Source organism: Salmo salar, chromosome ssa17 (assembly GCF_905237065.1).
Source record: "Salmo salar chromosome ssa17, Ssal_v3.1, whole genome shotgun sequence".
Taxonomy (NCBI): Eukaryota; Metazoa; Chordata; class Actinopteri; order Salmoniformes; family Salmonidae; genus Salmo; species Salmo salar.
This window is the reverse complement of record NC_059458.1, coordinates 74,309,553-74,333,481: the sequence shown is the minus strand read 5'-3', so window position 1 is coordinate 74,333,481 and position 23,929 is coordinate 74,309,553. Positions and strand designations below refer to the sequence as shown.

Here is a 23,929-nt window from a genome sequence, read left to right as displayed (position 1 = left end):
GAGAGGGAGAGAGAGGGAGAGAGAAGGAGAGAGGGAGAGGAGAGAGGGGGAGAGAAGGAGAGAGAGGGAGAGAGAAGGAGAGAGAAGGAGAGAGAAGGAGAGAGAGGGGGAGAGAAGGAGAGAGAGGGGGAGCGAAGGAGAGAGAGGGAGAGAAAGAGGGGAGAGGGAGGGGGAGAGAGAGAGACAGAGACAGAGAGAGAGAGAGGGGGAGAGATAAAGAGAGAGATGCTGTTTGGATGGGTCAGCAGGCATTTTCTGCACCACGGGAGACAGACATAGAAAGGCTTGTCTTGCTCTCTCTGCTAGACTGCATGGGAGATTGGTTGGTAAGGATGGGGGGCATAGTCGGGGGGTAGGAACAAAAAAGAAATGGAGCAGATCGGCAGTGCGCTATCCAAATCTTTCCCATTGCAAACAGAGATCCTAGTGCAGCAGTGCAGCAGTGCAGCCTGCTGCGCGCTCAAGCAAAACATTGACTCAGCAATTGATTCTGCGAAACCTAAAACTGTTGCCATTTCCCCTGTGACAGTGGGATGCCAGGCAATTCACCCCCTGGGCCAAAGCTGCCTGGGAACTGGGCAGGTGTCTAATGCCAACAGAAAATAAAAACATTTACTAGTGTGGCGTTGGAAAGCAAGAATGGGTTGATACATGAACAAAACAACTGTATACTCGCTTTCAAAAGAACCAGGGTGTTTCAGAATGCTCGCACACACACACACACACACACACACACACACACACACACACACACACACACACACACACACACACACACACACACACACACACACACACACACACACACACACACACACACACACAGACACTCTATGACGTATCGGCGCTACACTAGATGGACACAACCACGCCCCACGTACACCCATCCGTCAGGATCGTGAGATAACCGATGGTCCCGTTAGCCACTCAGCAGTGGCTCTGACCTTCTGAAGGACCCCCATTTCTCCTCTCTAGTGGGTGTTCAGATCACCATCAATCCCCTAGCAGACGCCTCCCGGCCCCTACACTGTGCTTTCCATGGAGATACATTAATACTGTACTGCTACTTTCTACCAAGGGGAGAGGTTAGTGATAGGAAATGCATTGCAACCTTAAGGATTATACAATATACTGTATATACAAAAGTATGTGGACACCCCTTCAAATTAGTGGATTCGGCTATTTCAGCCAAACCCGTTGCTAACAGGTGTATAGAGCACACAGCCATGCAATCTCCATAGACACACATTGGCGTTGGTACACTAATCAGCTTATGATCTGGACCACAGCCTTTAAAACCTTACGACGCCTGTAAACGTGTCAGTCCGTGGCAGGAACATGTAAGCTGGCACACGCCAAGTCATCTCTTTAAAGACAAGCCTGTGTGTGTATGCGTGTGAGAGAGTGTTTAAGACACAGATAGAAAAAGAGAGAAAGATAGAGAAAGAAAGAGAGAAAGAAAGAAAGAAACAGTGTGTGTGTCTGTCTCATGACTAGCCCGACTGCTCTTTCTGCCCAGAATCTCACTTAACCCTTTCATCTAAGAAGCCCAGTCATTCTTGTGATAGGCTGACAGAGCTTTCCCTCACACCATGGAAACAGCCGTGAAAGTTGGGCAACAGAAATGCCATGCTTGATTTGATTTATTTGTAGGAGTCGCGGGCAACACTGTGATAAGATTGTGAATGAGGGCCGATGTGTTTGGGATTCAGTACGCGCGGCCAGCGAATGAACCACGTCTTTAAAGATAACAGGGGCCCGAAGGATGCCATTTCATACCAATCGGCTGATGCCACCGCCACCAACGCCCCAGAGAAGAAGTAGAGACTTGGCGTTACCATGGCAACACACTCTTTCACAACCGCTTACTTCATCGGCTGAGAGTGAAATGTCACTTCTGCTGGCTGGGCGCTGGACCCTCACACGTCTGCTGCTCAGTGCTCACACACCCATCGTGTGGCACGCAAACACACACACGCCCTCCACACACACATGCCGCCCCCCCACACACACACACACACACAGTGAGCTGAGTAAATCCTCTTGTAATAAACACCAAGTCCCAATATCTGTGAGCCTGCCCTCATTTTCTCTCACTTTGGACATCTGGAAGTGTCCCCTATGGCACCCTACTCCCTACATAGTGCACTTAATAGGGAATAGGTTGCCATTTGGGACGCAGACCCTGTCACCGTGAGCTGGCCAGCACTAGCCTGCAGCTCTTGCTTTTTACATGATCTCTTCAGACAGGCTCTTCTGCCATGACTAGACTCTTAATTCCCTGTCTTTTGCTAAAGGTTTGGCTGCATCATTGAAATTTCTCGGACATTTCCAAGGGATCGTTTCATTTGACCCCCAAATCTAAAGCCTCCACCCTCGCAGGGATGAGGGGGAGGCATCTTATCTACACTGGGCCTAAAGTTGAGTCCTTAGGCTGGGGTCAAACTCTCACTCCCAATGACATAACTCCCCCACTGGCAAACTGTTGAGGAGAGCGACTGGCGACTGGCCATGTTACGCAAGGCTGATTAAAATAGATTGGAAATGTGTTGAGCAGCATACAGAGAAAACAATTGATATACACAAAAACATTCTGAATCACACATTAAAACAGACCTGTATCAAGATTAAAGATTGGAATTGCAATATTAAGTACAATATTAAATGCTTAAGTACCAGGCTGATTCATAAGCATGGACATGACTCCTGAGTTTAACACTGGACTAGTGACTGATAGACAAGCAGCAGACTGCCTCTTCATCCACTTGTACACCATGCAATTAGCTCCCCCAGGTCATACTGCCAGTGAGTAGTGAGAGAGAGGGGAGACAGACAACATACTGCCAGTGGGTAGTGAGAGAGAGGGGAGACAGACAACATACTGCCAATGACTAATGAGAGAGAGGGGAGACAGACAACATACTGCCAGTGAGAGGGAGGGGAGACAGACAACATACTGCCAGTGAGTAGTGAGAGAGAGGGGAGACAGACAACATACTGCCAGTGAGTAGTGAGAGAGAGGGGAGACAGACAATATACTGCCAGTGAGTAGTGAGAGAGAGGGGAGACAGACAACATACTGCCAATGAGTAGTGAGAGAGAGGGGAGACAGACAACATACTACCAGTGAGACGGAGGGGAGACAGACAACATACTGCCAGTGAGTAGTGAGAGAGAGGGGAGACAGACAACATACTGCCAGTGAGAGGGAGGGGAGACAGACAATATACTGCCAGTGAGTAGTGAGAGAGAGGGGAGACAGACAACATACTGCCAGTGAGAGGGAGGGGAGACAGACAACATACTGCCAGTGAGAGGGAGGGGAGACAGACAACATACTGCCAGTGACTAATGAGAGAGAGGGGAGACAGACAACATACTGCCAATGAGACGGAGGGGAGACAGACAACATACTGCCAATGAGAGAGAGGGGAGACAGACAATATACTGCCAGTGAGTAGTGAGAGAGAGGGGAGACAGACAATATACTGCCAGTGAGTAGTGAGAGAGAGAGGAGACAGACAACATACTGCCAGTGAGTAGTGAGAGAGAGGGGAGACAGACAACATACTGCCAGTGAGTAGTGAGAGAGAGGGGAGACAGACAACATACTGCCAGTGTGTAGTGAGAGAGAGGGGAGACAGACGACATACTGCCAGTGAGAGAGAGGGGAGACAGACAACATACTGCCAGTGAGAGAGAGGGGAGACAGACGACATACTGCCAGTGAGTAGTAAGAGAGAGGGGAGACAGACAACATACTGCCAGTGAGTAGTGAGAGGAGACAGACAACATACTGCCAGTGAGAGAGAGGGGAGACAGACAACATACTGCCAGTGAGAGAGAGGGGAGACAGACAACATACTGCCAGTGAGTAGTGAGAGAGAGGGGAGACAGACAACATACTGCCAGTGAGAGGGAGAGGAGACAGACAACATACTGCCAGTGAGAGGGAGAGGAGACAGACAACATACTGCCAGTGAGAGAGAGGGGAGACAGACAACATACTGCCAGTGAGTAGTGAGAGAGAGGGGAGACAGACAACATACTGCCAGTGGGTAATGAGAGAGAGAGGAGACAGACAACATACTGCCAGTGGGTAATGAGAGAGAGGGGAGACAGACAACATACTGCCAGTGAGAGAGAGGGGAGACAGACAACATACTGCCAGTGAGAGAGAGGGGAGACAGACAACATACTGCCATTGGGTAGTGAGAGAGAGGGGAGACAGACAACATACTGCCAGTGAGTAGTGAGAGAGAGGGGAGACAGACAATATACTGCCAGTGAGAGAGAGGGGAGACAGACAACATACTGCCAGTGGGTAATGAGAGAGAGGGGAGACAGACAACATACTGCCAGTGAGTAGTGAGAGAGAGGGGAGACAGACAACATACTGCCAGTGAGAGAGAGAGGGGAGACAGACAACATACTGCCAGTGAGTAGTGAGAGAGAGGGGAGACAGACAACATACTGCCAGTGAGAGAGAGAGGGGAGACAGACAACATACTGCCAGTGGGTAGTGAGAGAGAGAGGAGACAGACAACATACTGCCAGTGGGTAGTGAGAGAGAGAGGAGACAGACAACATACTGCCAGTGGGTAATGAGAGAGAGGGGAGACAGACAACATACTGCCAGTGGGTAATGAGAGAGAGGGGAGACAGACAACATACTGCCAGTGAGAGAGAGGGGAGACAGACAACATACTGCCAGTGAGTAGTGAGAGAGAGGGGAGACAGACAACATATTGCCAGTGGGTAATGAGAGAGAGGGGAGACAGACAACATACTGCCAGTGAGAGAGAGGGGAGACAGACAACATACTGCCAGTGGGTAATGAGAGAGAGAGGAGACAGACAAAATACTGCCAGTGAGTAGTGAGAGAGAGGGGAGACAGACAACATACTGCCAGTGAGTAGTGAGAGAGAGGGGAGACAGACAACATACTGCCAGTGAGTAGTGAGAGAGAGGGGAGACAGACAACATACTGCCAGTGAGTAGTGAGAGAGAGGGGAGACAGACAACATACTGCCAGTGGGTAATGAGAGAGAGGGGAGACAGACAACATACTGCCAGTGAGTAGTGAGAGAGAGGGGAGACAGACAACATACTGCCAGTGAGTAGTGAGAGAGAGGGGAGACAGACAACATACTGCCAGTGGGTAGTGAGAGAGAGGGGAGACAGACAACATACTGCCAGTGAGTAGTGAGAGAGAGGGGAGACAGACAACATACTGCCAGTGGGTAGTGAGAGAGAGGGGAGACAGACAACATACTGCCAGTGAGTAGTGAGAGAGAGGGGAGACAGACAAAATACTGCCAGTGGGTAGTGAGAGAGAGAGGAGACAGACAACATACTGCCAGTGGGTAATGAGAGAGAGAGGAGACAGACAACATACTGCCAGTGAGTAGTGAGAGAGAGGGGAGACAGACGACATTCTGCCAGTGAGTAGTGAGAGAGAGGGGAGACAGACGACATTCTGCCAGTGAGTAGTGAGAGAGAGGGGAGACAGACAACATACTGCCAGTGGGTAATGAGAGAGAGGGGAGACAGACAACATACTGCCATTGGGTAGTGAGAGAGAGGGGAGACAGACAACATACTGCCAGTGGGTAGTGAGAGAGAGGGGAGACAGACAACATACTGCCAGTGAGTAGTGAGAGAGAGGGGAGACAGACAACATACTGCCAGTGAGTAGTGAGAGAGAGGGGAGACAGACAACATACTGCCAGTGGGTAGTGAGAGAGAGGGGAGACAGACAACATACTGCCAGTGGGTAGTGAGAGAGAGGGGAGACAGACAATATACTGCCAGTGAGTAGTGAGAGAGAGGGGAGACAGACAACATACTGCCAGTGAGTAGTGAGAGAGAGGGGAGACAGACAACATACTGCCAGTGAGTAGTGAGAGAGAGGGGAGACAGACAACATACTGCCAGTGAGAGAGAGGGGAGACAGACAACATACTGCCAGTGAGAGAGAGGGCAGACAGACAACATACTGCCAGTGAGTAGTGAGAGAGAGGGGAGACAGACAACATACTGCCAGTGAGAGGGAGGGGAGACAGACAACATACTGCCAGTAGGAGAGAGGGGAAACAGACAACATTCTGCCAGTGAGTAGTGAGAGAGAGGGGAGACAGACGACATTCTGCCAGTGAGTAGTGAGAGAGAGGGGAGACAGACAACATACTGCCATTGGGTAGTGAGAGAGAGGGGAGACAGACAACATACTGCCAGTGAGTAGTGAGAGAGAGGGGAGACAGACAACATACTGCCAGTGGGTAGTGAGAGAGAGGGGAGACAGACAACATACTGCCAGTGGGTAGTGAGAGAGAGGGGAGACAGACAACATACTGCCAGTGGGTAGTGAGAGAGAGGGGAGACAGACAAACGACACAAACACCAAGAAAGAAGGACCATGGAGTTGGCTGTTCCCACCAGGGGAGACATTAGCTCTGTTTTAGGTGGTAAAGTAGGTTGTGAGTAATGGTTTAAACAGTGGAAGGGGGGTACTGAGGAAACAGAAAAACCTTCACTCCCTTTCTGGATGGGGGATTAATGTGTCCCAAATGGCATCCTATTCTATATATAGTGCACTACTTTTGACTAGAGTCCTATGGGCCATGCTAACAAGTAGTTAACTATAAAGGGCATAGGGTAGCGTTTGGGAGACAACCACTGTGACAACAGGTCTGGGCAAATGGGACACAGGGGACAAGGAAGGCACTGGTGTAAATCTAGTGGGCTGGCTCTGGCCAAAATAAACAGGGTCGGTGACCGGGGTCTGTTCATGGTTGGTAGACTTGTTCTCTGTTAATGTGCATCGGAAGAGGGAGAGAGGGATAAAGAGAGAGAGAGAGAGAGAGAGAGAGGAGAGGCATTGAAAAAGAGAGGGAGAGAGTGGGACAGAGAGCAAGTGAAAGAGAAAGGGGAGAGGGGGTGAAAGAGAAAGAGAAAGAGAGAGAAGGTAGGGATGGAGAAGCATGAGGAAAAAGAGGACAGCCCTCCGCTTTCCCTTTGACAGGCCCTGAACTGACACTCTTTTAAAACCACATTTACTCCATCCCCCATTCCTTCTCTCCCTCTCTTTTATGGACTGATATACAGTATCCCCTCTTGGTGTTTTATCTACAGACGACCATAACTCTACTGACGACCATAACTCCACCGACGACCATAACTCCACCGACGACCGTAACTCCACCGTAACTCCAACGACGACCGTAACTCCACCGACGACCGTAACTCCACCGACGACCGTAACTCCACCGACGACCGTAACTCCACCGACGACCGTAACGCCACCGACGACCGTAACGCCACCGACGACCGTAACTCTACCGACGACCGTAACTCTACCGACGACCGTAACTCTACCGACGACCGTAAATCTACCGACGACCGTAACTCTACCGATGACCGTAACTCTACCGACGACCATAACTCTACCGACTACCATAACTCTACCGATGACCATAACTCTACCGACGACTAACTCTACCGATGACCATAATGACCATAACTCCACTGACGACCGTAACTCTACCGATGAACGTAACTCTACCGACGACCATAACTCTACCGACTACCATAACTCTACCGACGACCGTAACTCTACCGATGACCGTAACTCTATCGACAACTAACTCTACCGATGACCGTAACACCACCGACGACCGTAACTCCACCGACGACCATAACAACCGTAACTCCACCGACGACCGTAACTCCACCGACGACCGTAACTCCACCGACGACCGTAACAACCGTAACTCCACAGACGACCGTAATGACCGTAACTCCACCGACGACCGTAACTCCACCGAAGACCGTAACAACCGGAATTCATCCGACGACCGTTACTCTACCGACGACGTTACTCTACCGACGACCGTAACTCTACCGACGACGGTAACTCCACCGACGACCGTAACAACCGTAACTCCACCGACGACCGTAATGACCGTAACTCCACCGACGACCGTAACTCCACCGACGACCGTAACAACCGTAACTCCACCGACGACCGTAACAACCGTAACTCCACCGACGACCGTAATGACCGTAACTCTACCGACGTCCGTAACTCCACCGACGACCGTAACTCCACCGACGACCGTTACTCTGTGATAGTGACAGAGGGATGAAGGGAGACGTGAATGTAAAGGGAATGGTACCACCACTGTACAATCATTGTAAAATACTGAGAGACAAATATTCAATATCTACAAACATAATATAAGCTTAAAGAACCACCAGGTAGGGGCTTGATAAGAAAAGAGCCTTGTTGAAGCCTCTTTTTCCCCAAGCCCATAGGGCCCTGGTCAAAAGTAATGCACTATATAGGGAACAGGCTACCATTCGGGACACAGACAAATAATTTCATCCACTTACTTTCAGATAAAAGTAATATGACAATAATAAAATAAGGATAGCGAGTGTGTGACAAAATCTGTCATCATGGCAGGTTATTATGCTTGGTGGAGCGTGCTGTGATTCAGCCCCACAGCCCCACAGCTCTGTAGTCTAACCACTACCACTCACCATGCTGTGAAATGCACCGTCTTGCCTTCTCCCTAAACGAATACCCTACAACTCTGGTCAACTACACTGCTGATATGATTCAGCAGACTGGTTAATGTGGAGTGTGTTGGCGTGCGTTGCTCTGTCCAGCCCACTGTGTTTATCAGTGGCGCCACCTAGTGCATGTTGTGGACCATGCGCTCAAAAATATAAATGCTGAATGGTACTGACCGACCCTGAGGAAAACAGCTGTAGAAACGCAGGGGTAAGAGAATGAAATCTAAGACAGTAGAGGTTTTCCTGATCCTGTTTAAACCTTATGGAAGGTGAGTTTAGACACGGCCATATCACCATTTTCACACTATTGTGCCGATCCTAATCAAACTGCGCTGGTTTTACATTGTGTCTTTTTCATCAAGGTTCCAGCAACCGTGTAACCAGGCTAGATTAGAACAGTTTGGTTCGGCTCGGCTCATACGGCTCAGGCCTGCTTCTACCTGATTCTAGGTTCACCTACCTCTGTCATTGCCACTAGCATACTGGAGAGGCTTGCTCTTATCGATGCTGTTAAAGCTCTGACTCCTCCTGTTGAGGTTGGAGGATCCTTGGCCCTTGGGGGCCCCGCTGCCTGCAGCGGACACCCTGGTCGGCCCTGGCAACCTGCAGACGAAAACACAGCGGGTGAGGAGAAAGCGTGAACACACACAGAGCAACAAAAAGAAAAGTCTAGTTAGGTAGTGTGTTTGTGTTGTGCTGAAAGGACCATTATGTTCTCTCTGGGACATGCATAAGAGCCCACACATGGATATAAGCTCTCTCACTCACACACAGCTAGTGTTGTGCTGAAAGGACCATTATGTTCTCTCTGGGACATGCATAAGAGCCCACACATGGATACACGGATGTAAGCGCGAGCATGCGCGCACGCGCACACACACACACACACACACACACACACACACACACACACACACACACACACACACACACACACACACACCTAGTGTTGTGCTGAAAGAACCACATGTATTCTCAGGGACACACACAAGAGAATACACACTTCAGCATCTGTGGCAAATTGTCTAATGTGGATGTTTACTTCTGATGCCACAGCTGGAGCGCAGTCATAAGTCCCAGAGGGGGGAGAGGCCATAGGCTCATTATTCCATTAGAGACTCGTTAAAGCATGCGAACGGATCTCACAGTCCACTACACTGACAGAGCAAGGTCTTCTCAGTACTGCACCCAAACAACCTCCTGATTGGTTAAACACTGAGATTAACCAATCAGCATGGCTAAAAGGCTCAGTGTAACACGCACGGAATGCACCCACAGTCCTTGAGTCAAGCTGGACACTTCAATGCATCTGGCGAGGTAACTGCCTTGGGCATGAATAAATGAATGGTCATCATGAATGGTCCTTTTCTGGGAACTTTTACTTTGTTTTGGATGTTTTATCAGTGAGATAATTGACCTGGAAAATATGTTGCTGACGTCCAACTTTGCAGATGGACTCGTTGACCTTTACGAGGAAGTGAAATCTATACAAATCTGCCTTTGTCCTGGAAAAACATGATCACATCTCAAAGAAAATTATCTAATCACATGAACATTACAATATATCTCTCCCCATGGGGATTCCATCATCTAAACTACCCCACTATCCAATCCACATCATTTATGACTGGCCCTTTAAAACTGACACCCCTAAAAGCTTGGCAATTAAAGGGGAGTATGGGAGTTTAATTAGGCATCGTAACCCTGGACAAAGAGACTTAACAACAGGGCATAAACCTGTCACAGAAGCAGACTGAGGAAGCTTGAGGGACTAGATGGCAATGTGAAGTAATGGCTAAGGGTCAAAACAACACAACCAGAGAATTAACATCTTAGCCCTGCGGTAATGCATCTAGGGAAACGACTCTATTAAGTCCCAAATCACAACCTATTCCCTTTATAGTGCTACTTACAGTAGGGCTCTGGTCAAAAGTAGTGCACTATATAGGGACTAGGGTGTCATTTGAGATGCAACCTCTCTCTCTCCTACAGAATTTAAACCACATCGAGGAGACAGTCTGTTTGATAGTAAACATGACTGTGTGTGTCAAACAGACAATAAAACACACATTCCGAATTGGGTACGTATGCGGCTAAAATTGTGGTGGCAGAAATCATACTGTGACGAATAAACGTGCACCTTTTTCTTTCTGTTTCAGAGTAAAAAGCCAACTCGCAATGCAACGCAGACAATGGACTGGTCCCGACTCAGTCAATCCATACGTCATGTTATGATTGATGGAACAAGAGTAACACAAACTCCTTCTGTTGTGACGTAGGAGTCTCTTAACTCCAGTCTTCAACCCAAGGATCAATGCATTACTCAACGTGTGTCCCAAACGGCACCCTACAATGTCTTGGTCCAGTGACTGAGGAGTCTGGGTGGTTGTAGACATCATTGGGCTGGAAACGGACGGATGGTAAAATGAAAAACCAGGTGATGTAGATATGCTAGAAGCTCCATCCACTTGGTAATGATACACTTTCATCACCCTGTCAATACATATTTCACCACATCCTGCCACCAATGCATCATGATCAGAAATAATAACATCCTACTAATATATAATCCTTCATTTCCGGGACGGGGCTAACTAAGATGTATCTGATGTCCCTCCTGGCTGCCTGTGTTCCAAATGGCACCCTAGTCCTTATTTAGTGAACTATTTCTGACCAGTGCCATTTGGGATGCACCCGGGGTCTCCAGCACTCAGTTCTATTTTTAGACGGGGAAGAGGGAGATGGGTGGCCAGACACATTATTCCCCCTGTCAGTCAGGGCTAGAGGAAACGGCTTCACACTGACAGGGTGTCTCTGTGCTCACTGCAAAACAACCCCCCCAGATAACAGACTCAATACACACATGTACAAACACATGCAACCACCGACCCACCCACCCAGGCTGAGAGGGGCACCTGGAGACCCGTGAGCTGAATAAGCATGACTTCATGAGTGAATGTGTGTAATGTCAAATAGGTAATGTCAAATATATCCAGGCAGGAGGGATTGGGGGGGGGGGCAGAGAGAGAGAGAGAGAGAGAGAGAGAGGAGATGGAGCGAGAGAGAGAGGAGATGGAGCGAGAGCGCCCACTTGAACAGAAGACCCTGCCATATGCTCAGACCATTATCTATATTAGTGAAAGAGAGCGTGTGTGTTTGACAGTACATACCTATGCGAAAGATAAGGAGTAGTATGAGACACAGTATGTATAAAACAAAATGTGTGTGTGTGTGCCTGCTTCTGTTCAGGAAGCTCAGGGGAGTCAGTCAAATTGAATAACAGGTTTCTTAGCAAGTCAGCACATCTGTCGCTGTATATTCAGGACAATTACCAAAGCTTCCCTGGAATCGCTTCTATCAGCATCACAGACAGGTGCTCTAGGCTGCGGACAAGCTGTCAAACACCGCCCCCTGCTGCGAACACGCTGAATTTAAATGGCTTTTTTTTTTTTTTAAGTGCTGTTAGTTGAGGGTGAGATGCCGAAACACTGTCAACACACCAGGGGTGTATCCATTAGTGCACACTATAGCAAAATGAAACAAAATGCTTTGCAACAGAAAACATTTTCCAACGAAAAACAAGAGTTTCTTATTGAACAAGTTCAGGTAGTCCCTCCCCATTTGTCATTCTGCTTGGTTCCTAGTGAATAGGACCCAGGTAAGCAGGTTTGCTGAGAGAGTGGAGTAGGGATTTTAAGCTCAAAATCAATTGAAGAGGCTTGTTTGCACACTTTACACAGCTCTAGGAGAATAGAGGAAACACTTTACACAGCTCTAGGAGCACAGAGGAAGCACTTTATACAGCTCTAGGAGCACAGAGGAAACACTTTATACAGCTCTAGGAGCACAGAGGAAACACTTTATACAGCTCTAGGAGCACAGAGGAAACGCTTTATACAGCTCTAGGAGCACAGAGGAAACACTTTACACAGCTCTAGGAGCATTGAGGAAACACTTTACACAGCTCTAGGAGCACAGAGGAAACACTTTACACAGCTCTAGGAGCACAGAGGAAACACTTTATACAGCTCTAGGAGCACCGAGGAAACACTTTACACAGCTCTAGGAGCATAGAGGAAACACTACACAGCTCTAGGAGCACAGAGGAAACACTTTACACAGCTCTAGGAGCACAGAGGAAACACTTTACACAGCTCTAGGAGCACAGAGGAAACACTTTACACAGCTCTAGGAGCACAGAGGAAACGCTTTATACAGCTCTAGGAGCACAGAGGAAACACTTTAATAGTAGAGAAAGAAACTCCAGCACACTGGCATTCCTGTTTGCCCCACAATGTGTTTAGTGGTTGGAGATCCATTAAATGCATCGTGGAGCAATAGTTGGAGAGTTGCTTGAGTTTCTTTTTCAAGGCACAATATCCTCACATATAAAACTGCCAAGGTTGCAACAGAACTAAGGCCTTCAGCCAATCAAACACAGGAGCTTTCACAAACGTGTGAGGCTACCATTGTGCTGGGAACTCACATTGACTGTATTTCCTGAATAATGTTGTTGACATTAAAATCCCCCTGGGGGTGTAGGCTAGTACCTCACAATAAAACAACTGTTCATGCCCAATGGTTATCCTCCGCAGTAAATCAAAGGTACATTTATGGCCACAAACTGAAACTACAGGGCTAATGTCTTCATGTACAATACTTTCAGTGAATGATATCATTTGACCCCTTCCCAGCGAGAATTCATGGAAGAAAACGTGCACTCTTCATCAACGATGTAGTTAGTTTCAAGTTATGGGAGCAGGTCACGTGACCACTAGTTTTTATTTTCACATATCAATCTGCATCAGGAAAAATCTGTCCAGTTCATTTCATTTCATTAGAGGTGCAGGACAACTCACACAGGCCGTGTGTTCTCCAGGTCCGGTGTGGTGAGTCCCGGTGGACTCGTATCGTCTGCCATTTTACGACTGACGCTGGCTCCTAGCTATATCACACCAGCCCCCTGGAAGGCCCAGAGAGTGCTGATCCTGGCCCCCAAAACAGTGCAGTCTGTCACACCCCCCCCCACCACACACACACACACACACTATAGTCTCTATCCGGCTATGGCTGTAGTCAGGGTTAGCTAAGAAACCCAATCAGTCCTGGTGTGGTTGGCCTGATGAGACAGGCCCACTTTCATTAGCCAAGGTAATGAGGGAGAGAGGAGGCCAACAGGGAGATGAATGGCTGGGCATTGCACTGGGTCAGGGGAAAAGTAACTCTGCCCAACTACTTTTGTTGTGAAATCTCAGCCATTTTATCCAATCGATAGAGTTTCCATTTGGGGATAATAATACAAGGTATTCATTTTAATTCAAGTGTTAGTGGGATTTTCATGCATCGGCAGAGGAGGAAACACGCCCCGATCCAAGGAAACACGCTCCGATCCAAGGAAACACGCCCCGATCCAAGGAAACACGCCCCGATCCAAGGAAACACGCCCGATCCAAGGAAACACGCCCCGATCCAAGGAAACACGCCCGATCCAAGGAAACACGCCCCGATCCAAGGAAACACGCCCCGATCCAAGGAAACACGCCCCGATCCAAGGAAACACGCCCCGATCCAAGGAAACACGCCCCGATCCAATTAAACACGCCCCGATCCAAGGAAACACGCCCAGATCCACATCAACGGGACTGCAGTAGAGAGAGTCAGCAGTGTTAAGTTCCTTTGCATTCACATCACCGAGGACGACATGGACCAACAACACTCTTGTCAAGAGGGCGCAGCAGTGTCTACTTCCTAAGGCGGCCTCTCCAAATACTACCGCTGCACCATCGAGAGCGTCCTGACCAGTTACACCACGGCGCTCCAGCGGGTGGTGAAGACGGCCCACACATACGCGCCACACACACACACACACACACACACACACACACACACACACACACACACACACACACACACACACACACACACACACACACACACACACACAACCAGACTCATATTTACAGTACTATTTACAATCCCTGCTTTCTCTGATACATGTGTAAATATTGGATATATATTCCCTTAGTTAACAGCTGTGTTTAAGAGCAAAGCAGCTTGTAGACAGCTATTCAGCAACACCAGCTGACGGGTTGTCAATGTTGTGAGGGGGAATACCACCCATAGGCTTGTCAATGCTCTGAAGGGGAATACCACCCATAGGCTTGTCAATGCTCTGAAGGGGAATACCACCCATAGGCTTGTCAATGCTCTGAAGGGGAAAACCACCCATAGGCTTGTCAATGCTCTGAAGGGGAATACGACCCATAGGGTTGGCAATGCTGTGAAGGGGAATACCACCCATAGGGTTGGCAATGCTGTGAAGGGGAATACCACCCATAGGGTTGGCAATGCTGTGAAAGGGAATACCACCCATAGGGTTGGCAATGCTGTGAAGGGGAATACCACCCATAGGGTTGGCAATGCTGTGAAGGGGAATACCACCCATAGGGTTGGCAATGCTGTGAAGGGGAATACCACCCATAGGGTTGGCAATGCTGTGAAGGGGAATACCACCCATAGTGTTGGCAATGCTGTGAAGGGGAATAGCACCCACAGGGTTGTCAATGTTGTGAAGGGGAATACCACCCACAGGGTTGTCAATGCTGTGAAGGGGAATACCACCCACAGGGTTGGCAATGTTATAAAGGGGGAATACCACCCACAGGGTTGTTAATGTTATACAGGGGGAATACCACCCATAGGGTTGTTAATGTTATACAGGGGGAATACCACCCATAGGGTTGTCAATGTTATAAAGGGGGAATACCACCCATAGGGTTGTCAATGTTATAAAGGGGGAATACCACCCATAGGGTTGTCAATGTTATAAAGGGGGAATACCACCCATAGGGTTGTCAATGTCCTAAAGGGGGAATACCACCCATAGGGTTGTCAATGTTATAAAGGGGGAATACCACCCATAGGGTTGTCAATGTTATAAAGGGGGAATACCACCCATAGGGTTGTCAATGTCCTAAAGTGGGAATACCACCCATAGGGTTGTCAACGCTGTCCAGCACATATTTCACATAGCTTGGCGGGGATTGCGTGAAGTAATTTGCCAGCACGCTGGTTCCCACCAGCCACTACCACTAAGGAGAAACAAATGCTCTGGGAGCCATACAACTGGCCTGGTGAAGTATAGGAGCCTGGAACTGGCTGGAAGCAACCACAGAAAGTCATTCTGTTCAATGCAGCATTCGGTAAAATGGCCCCTAATCCACATAGGCTTGAGTTTAATGGCTCACGCACGTCACTGACGCCTATGATCGCCAAGTGCCGATATTAGTTTGGCATCAGAGAATAGCCAACACAAAGTATTCCATTATGAAATCCTCTAAGATAGATGCACTACCAAACCAAATGTAAGACCTTCCTTGTGCCAAGATTTTCACAAGTAGATTATTATGAATTTAAGAGGTTGTACAGTAAAGTACACAATATGTGTCATTCATGTCGACATGAACTGAAAGAAGGTGAAAGAAAGTTAGCCATGTGAGAGTCATACCTTGTGTTTTTCTTCTGTGGTGTTGCTCCTATTCCACTGTGACCCGGGGGACTACCATACCGCGCAGCGAGACTGTGGAGAGAGCAGAGAGAGACGCAGAATTAGTGAAGGAATGAGGCCAACGGCTCGCTGGACTCTTTAAACTGTAGCATCTTTGAGATATCATCTAATGCAATAAGGAGAGTCAGAGGAGAGCATTGAGCGAGACAGAGACAGTAACTAACAACACGAGCCCTAGTGAAAGAAGCACATAGTGTGAACCCGTACTGCGGTTCACGTGACGTATGTCCTCTGTAGCTTAGGTGGTAGAGCATGGAGCTTGCAATTTATTTTTTACATTTATTTTTAACTAGGCAAGTCAATTAAGAACACATTTTTATTTACAATGACGGCCTAGGAACAGTGGGTTAACTGCCTTGTTCAGGGGCAGAACGACATATTTTTACCTTGTCAGCTCAGGGATTTGATCTAGCAACCTTTCGGTTACTGGCCCAACGCTCTAACCACTAGGCTAACTGCCGCCCCTACGCAATTCCTGGATAGTGGGTTCAATTCCCAGAACCACCTGCTCGAAAAATGTTTGCACGCATGACTAAGTCACTTTGGATAAAAGTGTCTGCTACATGGCATATATTATTACCATTATATTACTATATTATATTAATACCATTATATGACTATAATATTACCATTATATTACTATATTATATTATTACCATTATATTACTATATTATTACCATTTTATAACTATACTATTACCATTATATTACTATATTATTACCATTATATTACTGTATTATATTAATACCATTATATTACTATATTATTACCATTATATTACTATATTATATTAATACCATTATATGACTATATTATTACCATTATATTACTATATTATATTATTACCATTATATTACCATTATATTACTATATTATTACCATTATATTACTGTATTATATTATTACCATTATATTACTATATTATTACCATTATATTACTATATTATATTATTATCATTATATTACTATATTATTACCATTATATTACTATAACCATTATATTACTATATTATATTATGACCATTATATTACTATATTACCATTTTATAACTATACTATTACATTATATCACTATATTATTACCATTATATTACTATATTATTACCATTATATTACTGTATTATATTATTACCATTATATTACTATATTATATTATTATCATTATATTACTATATAATTACCATTATATTACTATACTATTACCACGATATTACTATATTATATTATGACGATTATATTACTATATTATTACCATTTTATAACTATACTATTACCATTATACACTGCTCAAAAAAATAAAGGGAACACTTAAACAACACAATGTAACTCCAAGTCAATCACACTTCTGTGAAATCAAACTGTCCACTTAGGAAGCAACACTGATTGACAATACATTTCACATGCTGTTGTGCAAATGGAATAGACAACAGGTGGAAATTATAGGCAATTAGCAAGACACCCCCAATAAAGGAGTGGTTCTGCAGGTGGGGACCACAGACCACTTCTCAGTTCCTATGCTTCCTGGCTGATGTTTTGGTCACTTTTGAATGCTGGCGGTGCTTTCACTCTAGTGGTAGCATGAGACGGAGTCTACAACCCACCCAAGTGGCTCAGGTAGTGCAGCTCATCCAGGATGGCACATCAATGCGAGCTGTGGCAAGAAGGTTTTCTGTGTCTATCAGCGTAGTGTCCAGAGCATGGAGGCGCTACCAGGGGACAGGCCAGTACATCAGGAGATGTGGAGGAGGCCGTAGGAGGGCAACAACCCAGCAGCAGGACCGCTACCTCCGCCTTTGTGCAAGGAGGAGCAGGAGAAGCACTGCCAGAGCCCTGCAAAATGACCTCCAGCAGGCCACAAATGTGCATGTGTCTGCTCAAACGGTCAGAAACAGACTCCATGAGGGTGGTATGAGGGCCCGACGTCCACAGGTGGGGGTTGTGCTTACAGCCCAATACCGTGCAGGACGTTTGGCATTTGCCAGAGAACACCAACATTGGCAAATTCGCCACTGGCGCCCTGTGCTCTTCACAGATGAAAGCAGGTTCACACTGAGCACGTGACAGACGTGACAGAGTCTGGAGACGCCGTGAAGAACGTTCTGCTGCCTGCAACATCCTCCAGCATGACCGGTTTGGCGGTGGGTCAGTCATGGTGTGGGGTGGCATTTCTTTGGGGGGCCGCACAGCCCTCCCTGTGCTCGCCAGAGGTAGCCTGACTGCCATTAGGTACCGAGATGAGATCCTCAGACCCTCTTGTGAGACCATATGCTGGTGCGGTTGGCCCTGGGTTCCTCCTAATGCAAGACAATGCTAGACCTCATGTGGCTGGAGTGTGTCAGCAGTTCCTGCAAGAGGAAGGCATTGATGCTATGGACTGGCCCGCCCGTTTCCCAGACCTGAATCCAATTGAGCACATCTGGGACATCATGTCTCGCTCCATCCACCAACGCCACGTTGCACCACAGACTGTCCAGGAGTTGGCGGATGCTTTAGTCCAGGTCTGGGAGGAGATCCCTCAGGAGACCATCCGCCACCTCATCAGGAGCATGCCCAGGCGTTGTAGGGAGGTCATACAGGCACGTGGAGGCCACACACACTACTGAGCCTCATTTTGACTTGTTTTAAGGACATTACATCAAAGTTGGATCAGCCTGTAGTGTGGTTTTCCACTTTAATTTTGAGTGTGACTCCAAATCCAGACCTCCATGGGTTGATAAAAATAATCAATGGAAATCCAATTTGTGTGATTTTGTTGTCAGCACATTCAACTATGTAAAGAAAAAAGTATTTAATAAGATTATTTCTTTCATTCAGATCTAGGATGTGTTGTTTAAGTGTTCCCTTTATTTTTTTGAGCAGTATATTACTGTATTACATTATTACCATTATATTACTATATTATTATCATTATATTACTATATTATTACCATTATTTTACTATATTATAACCACACGTTTTTGAAGCAGGCAACGGCTTCAATTAGCCTTTAACTGTAAAGCAACTCTCCCTCACCATAATGTGCCACTTCTTCACCGCAATTTCCTGCTGAATCTTGACTGGTCTCCATCAAAAAAAAGAGGGTTTTAACTTCAGAAATAAAAACACATTCTTAAGAAGGTGAATAAAAAACCCTACAGAGGAAGTGGTGTAGGAAACTCCTCCAGGCAAAGTCATAGTTTACAATGGGACACTCATTCTTAGTCATGTTGAGAGAATAACGGCGAGGTTGGTGGTTACTGCCTCGCTTGGCCTCTGCTGGCGTTCGACAGGAAATAGTTAGGGAACTTGCGACGGACACAAAGAAAACAAAAGGGTGTTTAATGAACAAAAGGACTGCTTTAATCATAGTGAACACACAGTAAATCAGGGTAAAAGCCAGGTGGTCGGGGTGAGTGGCTCTGAAAGCATGTGGTCTTGCCAAGCTTCATCAAGCCCACTATACAGGTCTATTGAGGACTGACTGGTGGGAGCACAGCAGAGATACAATGCCTTGGCCTTTGGGGTCACACTTTACACTAAGTTCCATTGGGTCACACTTTACTCTAAGTTCCATTGGGTCACACGTTACACTAAGTTCCATTGGATCACACTTTACATTGGGACAGACTTTACATTACGTTACCTGGGGTCAGACTTTATATTAAGTTACATGGGGTCACACTTTACATTAAGTTACATGGGGTCACACTTTACATTAAGTTACATTGGGTCAGACTTTACATTACGTTACATTGGGTCAGACTTTACATTACGTTACATTGGGTCAGACTTTACATTACGTTACATTGGGTCAGACTTTACATTAAGTTACATTGGGTCAGACTTTACATTAAGTTACATTGGGTCAGACTTTACATTAAGTTACATTGGTTCAGACTTTACATTAAGTTACATTGGGTCAGACTTTACATTAAGTTACATTGGGTCAGACTTTACATTACATTACATTGGGTCAGACTTTACATTAAGTTGCACTTTACATGAAGTTGCTACTGTTTTCATTTTTAAAACAGGGAAAACTAATATGTTGATGTTGTAAACTAATATAGCCGTGAAAATCTAGACTTTCATTTTTTCTCAACTGGTTTGACACAATGAGGGATGTTTAATTCTCTAAAAACAATTAACACAACCATCAAACTATTAGTATGTTTTCATTGTTTTACACAAATATAAAAATGTTAAACACATTTTCGCTAAAAACACTCACACAAAAGGTTCAACATTCAGATGAGTAATCCTGTATGTAATATTTAAACATCATCACCTCAATTGTTGAGAAGCATAGCACAACAAAACATTAACAGTAATATGTAACATTATGTTTGCCTGATAGTAATAGGTCACATTATGTTAGCCTGATAGCAATAGCTAACATTATGTTTGCCTGATAGTAATAGGTCACATTATGTTAGCCTGATAGCAATAGCTAACATTATGTTAGCCTGATAGTAATAGGTAACATTATGTTAGTCTGATAGTAATAGGTCACATTATGTTAGCCTGGTAGCAATAGGTCACATTATGTTAGCCTGATAGCAATAGCTAACATTATGTTAGCCTGATAGTAATAGGTAACATTATGTTAGTCTGATAGTAATAGGTAACATTATGTTAGCCTGATAGCAATAGGTCACATTATGTTAGCCTGATAGTAATAGGTAACATTATGTTAGTCTGATAGTAATAGGTCACATTATGTTAGCCTGATAGCAATAGGTCACATTATGTTAGCCTGATAGTAATAGGTCACATTATGTTAGCCTGATAGTAATAGGTAACATTATGTTAGTCTGATAGTAATAGATAACATTATGTTAGCCCGATAGCAATAAGCAATATTATGTTAGCCTGATAGCAATAGGTAACATTGTTAGCCTGATAGCACTAGGTAACATGATGTTAGCCTGATAGCAATAGGTAACATTATGTTAGCCTGATAGTAATAGGTAACATTATGTTAGCCTGATAGAGGTGTAAGGATCGAGGACAAAGTCGTTTTAGTATGTAATACTCTTCAGTGATATAAGTCAAAAGATTAAAACAAGAGGAACACAAAGTGAAAGGGACTCTAGAGAGTTGTTATCGGGGGTTTTGAATTGCAGGTGTGTTTTTTCCAGTGGAGAGGGAATGGACATGTGTTATCAGGCCAACCAAGGACACGTAGGAAATAGGGTTACATCACTACAAAATGAGAAAAATAACAAGAAAATACCAAATGATTCTACATGAGACTCAAATTCATTCATGATCATGCAATATGAATTTTACACAGCACTGTATAAAACGGTAGCATATAAAGTATTAAAACTGTTAGCTAAAACCTTCCCTAGCACTATATAGAGCTATACATGTACATCTCTGGTTTGAAAATACATTTAAAATGACATTGGATACAGTATATCGAATGAAAACAATCAACCATTGATCTAAATACTCCAATAACCCTTTCCTAATGAAACAACATGTTCCACATACTATATGTAATGGTTTATCTTACAAAGTGTTCAAACTGCTTCCTATGTCTCAATGAACCATGGGAGATGTACTATAAGATGAGAGGGAGGAGAGGTTGCCTTTCTTGCACTAACACTCACACTTGTCATTTTCTTACTAGCACTGACTTTGCTGATAGCTGCTTTATTGAGGAAATTGTGCTTACTATGACTGTGATATGTGGTTGTCTCACCTAGCTATTTTAAGATGAATGCACTAACTGCAAGTCGCTCTGGATAAGACTAAAATGTAATTGTAATAGGGTTGAGTGGAAAAGGGGCCTCTCCCTCTGTGATGGTAAGAGGCTGTTTGGAGCACAGTTTCCGAGAGCACTGAAGGTCATGTTTCGATAACTGCTCTAACCCTCCTGTTACATGGCTGAGAACAGTCTGATTGCCCAGCGTCGATAAGCAGCTGGATACATCATCCCCCTCCTTGAGGTTAATATTCTACCATGGTTACCCTCAACTTTCGAGTGAGGTGGACACACCTCGATCTCCCATTGGTTATAGACAGGTGGGGTTTGGGAATAAATAGGGTCCCCGGTGCACTAGACTGTCACATTCTCACAATGGCTTTCCTCTGGTTCGTGTCTTGTCTCGCCTTCGTCAGCGCCGCCTACGGTGAGTATTCACACCTTCTCTTTACCTACAGTGTTACCTCCTTGATTTAACCCTTAACCCTTGTTTTAATGCTAAGAGTGTAAAAGTAAGTTGTGGAGTTCCTCAAGGTTCTGGTCTTGGACCACTACTGTTCTCATTATGTGCTACTGCTACATTGCTAGCACTTGGTGATGTTATTTGGAAACACGTCCGTACGTTGGATGCCCATGGTTGAGTATGTTGCATTAAACAAATCATTTACTGTTGTTATAAAACATGACGAGCTAAGTGTTTACTAAATGTTCTCATGTAACCAGGCTGCGGCATCCCCGCCATCAAGCCCGAGGTGTCTGGCTATGCCCGCATCGTTAATGGTGAGGAGGCTGTGCCCCACTCCTGGCCCTGGCAGGTATCTCTGCAGCAGACCAGCGGCTTCCACTTCTGTGGGGGATCCCTGATTAACGAGAACTGGGTGGTCACCGCCGCTCACTGCAACGTCGCTACCTACCACCGCGTGATCATTGGAGAGCACAAGAAAGGCAGCGGCAACAACGCTGAGGACATCCAGATCCTGAAGCCCGCTAAGGTACAGCACAGTCACACATCCTCCTCTATAGCTCTGGGTAGAAGTTCCCCTCATGTGCTGATCTAGGATCAGCCTATCCCCCGCCAGCTCAGCTGATCAGATCAGTGTCTCTGAGCAATGTCGTCCTGTAGTCCTACCTGAACTCTCCATTTCATAAAGGTTTCAGTTCTAACCGTCCCTTCTCTCCCTCAACCCACTGCACCCACTCTCCTCACCCACAGGTGTTCACCCACCCCAAGTGGAACCCCAGTACCATCAATAACGATATCTCCCTGATCAAGCTGTCTACCCCTGCTGTCCTGAACACCAACGTGTCCCCTGTGTGCCTGGCTGAGACCGCCGACGTCTTCGCACCTGGCATGACCTGTGTGACCACCGGCTGGGGTCTGCTGCGCTACAACGCTCTCAACACCCCCAACGAGCTGCAGCAGGCTGCTCTGCCCCTGCTGTCCAATGAGCAGTGCAAGACGCACTGGGGGAGCAGCATCTCCGACGTCATGATCTGTGCCGGTGGTGCTGGTGCTACCTCCTGCATGGGTGACTCCGGTGGCCCCCTGGTCTGTGAGAAGGACAACGTCTGGACCCTGGTCGGTATTGTGTCCTGGGGCAGCAGCCGTTGCTCCACCACTACCCCCGCTGTGTACGCCCGCGTCACCGAGCTCCGTTCCTGGGTGGACCAGACCCTGGCCGCCAACTAAGAGCCATGCTGCAGCTTCCCTGTCCATATTGCTATGTCATTTTATGCATTGTTATGTCATACTATGTATTGCTATGTCATTCCATATATTACTATGTAATGTACAACACCTAAGCATTAGCTACCAAGACTGAGAGTGCCACCCATTGGTCTGAACTGAACATGACATTCAATAAACATACTTGAACATAAAAAATATGCTTGTGTAGTAATTGTATGATTACAACGTAATATTTTAGTACACGAGAGAAACTTAATGTAAAGTGTTACCACAGTTTACTGCTGACTGAATCTACTGCTAGTGTTAGGGGTCTCAAATGGTTGAGCTATTGGGGAACTGTGGGGGGGATCTTGGAGGGTTCGGGTTCACGTTTTTTGGCCTCGTGGGAGATCTGTCAA

At 46.1% G+C, this 23,929-nt stretch overlaps 2 protein-coding genes across 15 annotated transcripts in view; one reads left to right on the top strand and one right to left on the bottom strand.

Annotated features, from left to right (window-relative positions):
* The window catches only part of LOC106576581 (neuron navigator 3), a 416,631-nt gene that overhangs the window by 99,469 nt on the left and 293,233 nt on the right, over window positions 1–23,929 (bottom strand). For all 14 annotated transcript variants that reach the window (XM_045700121.1, XM_045700110.1, XM_045700113.1 and 11 more), the window contains 2 exons: window positions 16,088–16,159; window positions 9,041–9,183 (listed from right to left, as the gene is read on the bottom strand). In XM_045700121.1, the coding sequence (XP_045556077.1) occupies window positions 9,041–9,183; window positions 16,088–16,159 (215 nt within the window). The remainder of the gene's footprint in view (window positions 1–9,040; window positions 9,184–16,087; window positions 16,160–23,929) is intronic.
* On the top strand, window positions 22,173–23,728 carry LOC106576578 (chymotrypsin B). Its single transcript, XM_014153805.2, has 3 exons — window positions 22,173–22,268; window positions 22,565–22,833; window positions 23,055–23,728. The coding sequence occupies exons 1-3, from the start codon at window positions 22,217–22,219 to the stop codon at window positions 23,529–23,531; spliced, it is 798 nt and encodes a 265-aa protein (XP_014009280.1). The 5' UTR covers window positions 22,173–22,216; the 3' UTR covers window positions 23,532–23,728.

Coding starts and splice junctions, on each gene's coding strand:
- LOC106576578 (XM_014153805.2), top strand. CDS start 22,217: ATGGCTTTCCTCTGGTTCGTGTCTTGTCTCGCCTTCGTCAGCGCCGCC. Junction 22,269..22,564: donor CTTCGTCAGCGCCGCCTACG/GTGAGTATTCAC, acceptor TCATGTAACCAG/GCTGCGGCATCCCCGCCATC. Junction 22,834..23,054: donor AGATCCTGAAGCCCGCTAAG/GTACAGCACAGT, acceptor CCTCACCCACAG/GTGTTCACCCACCCCAAGTG.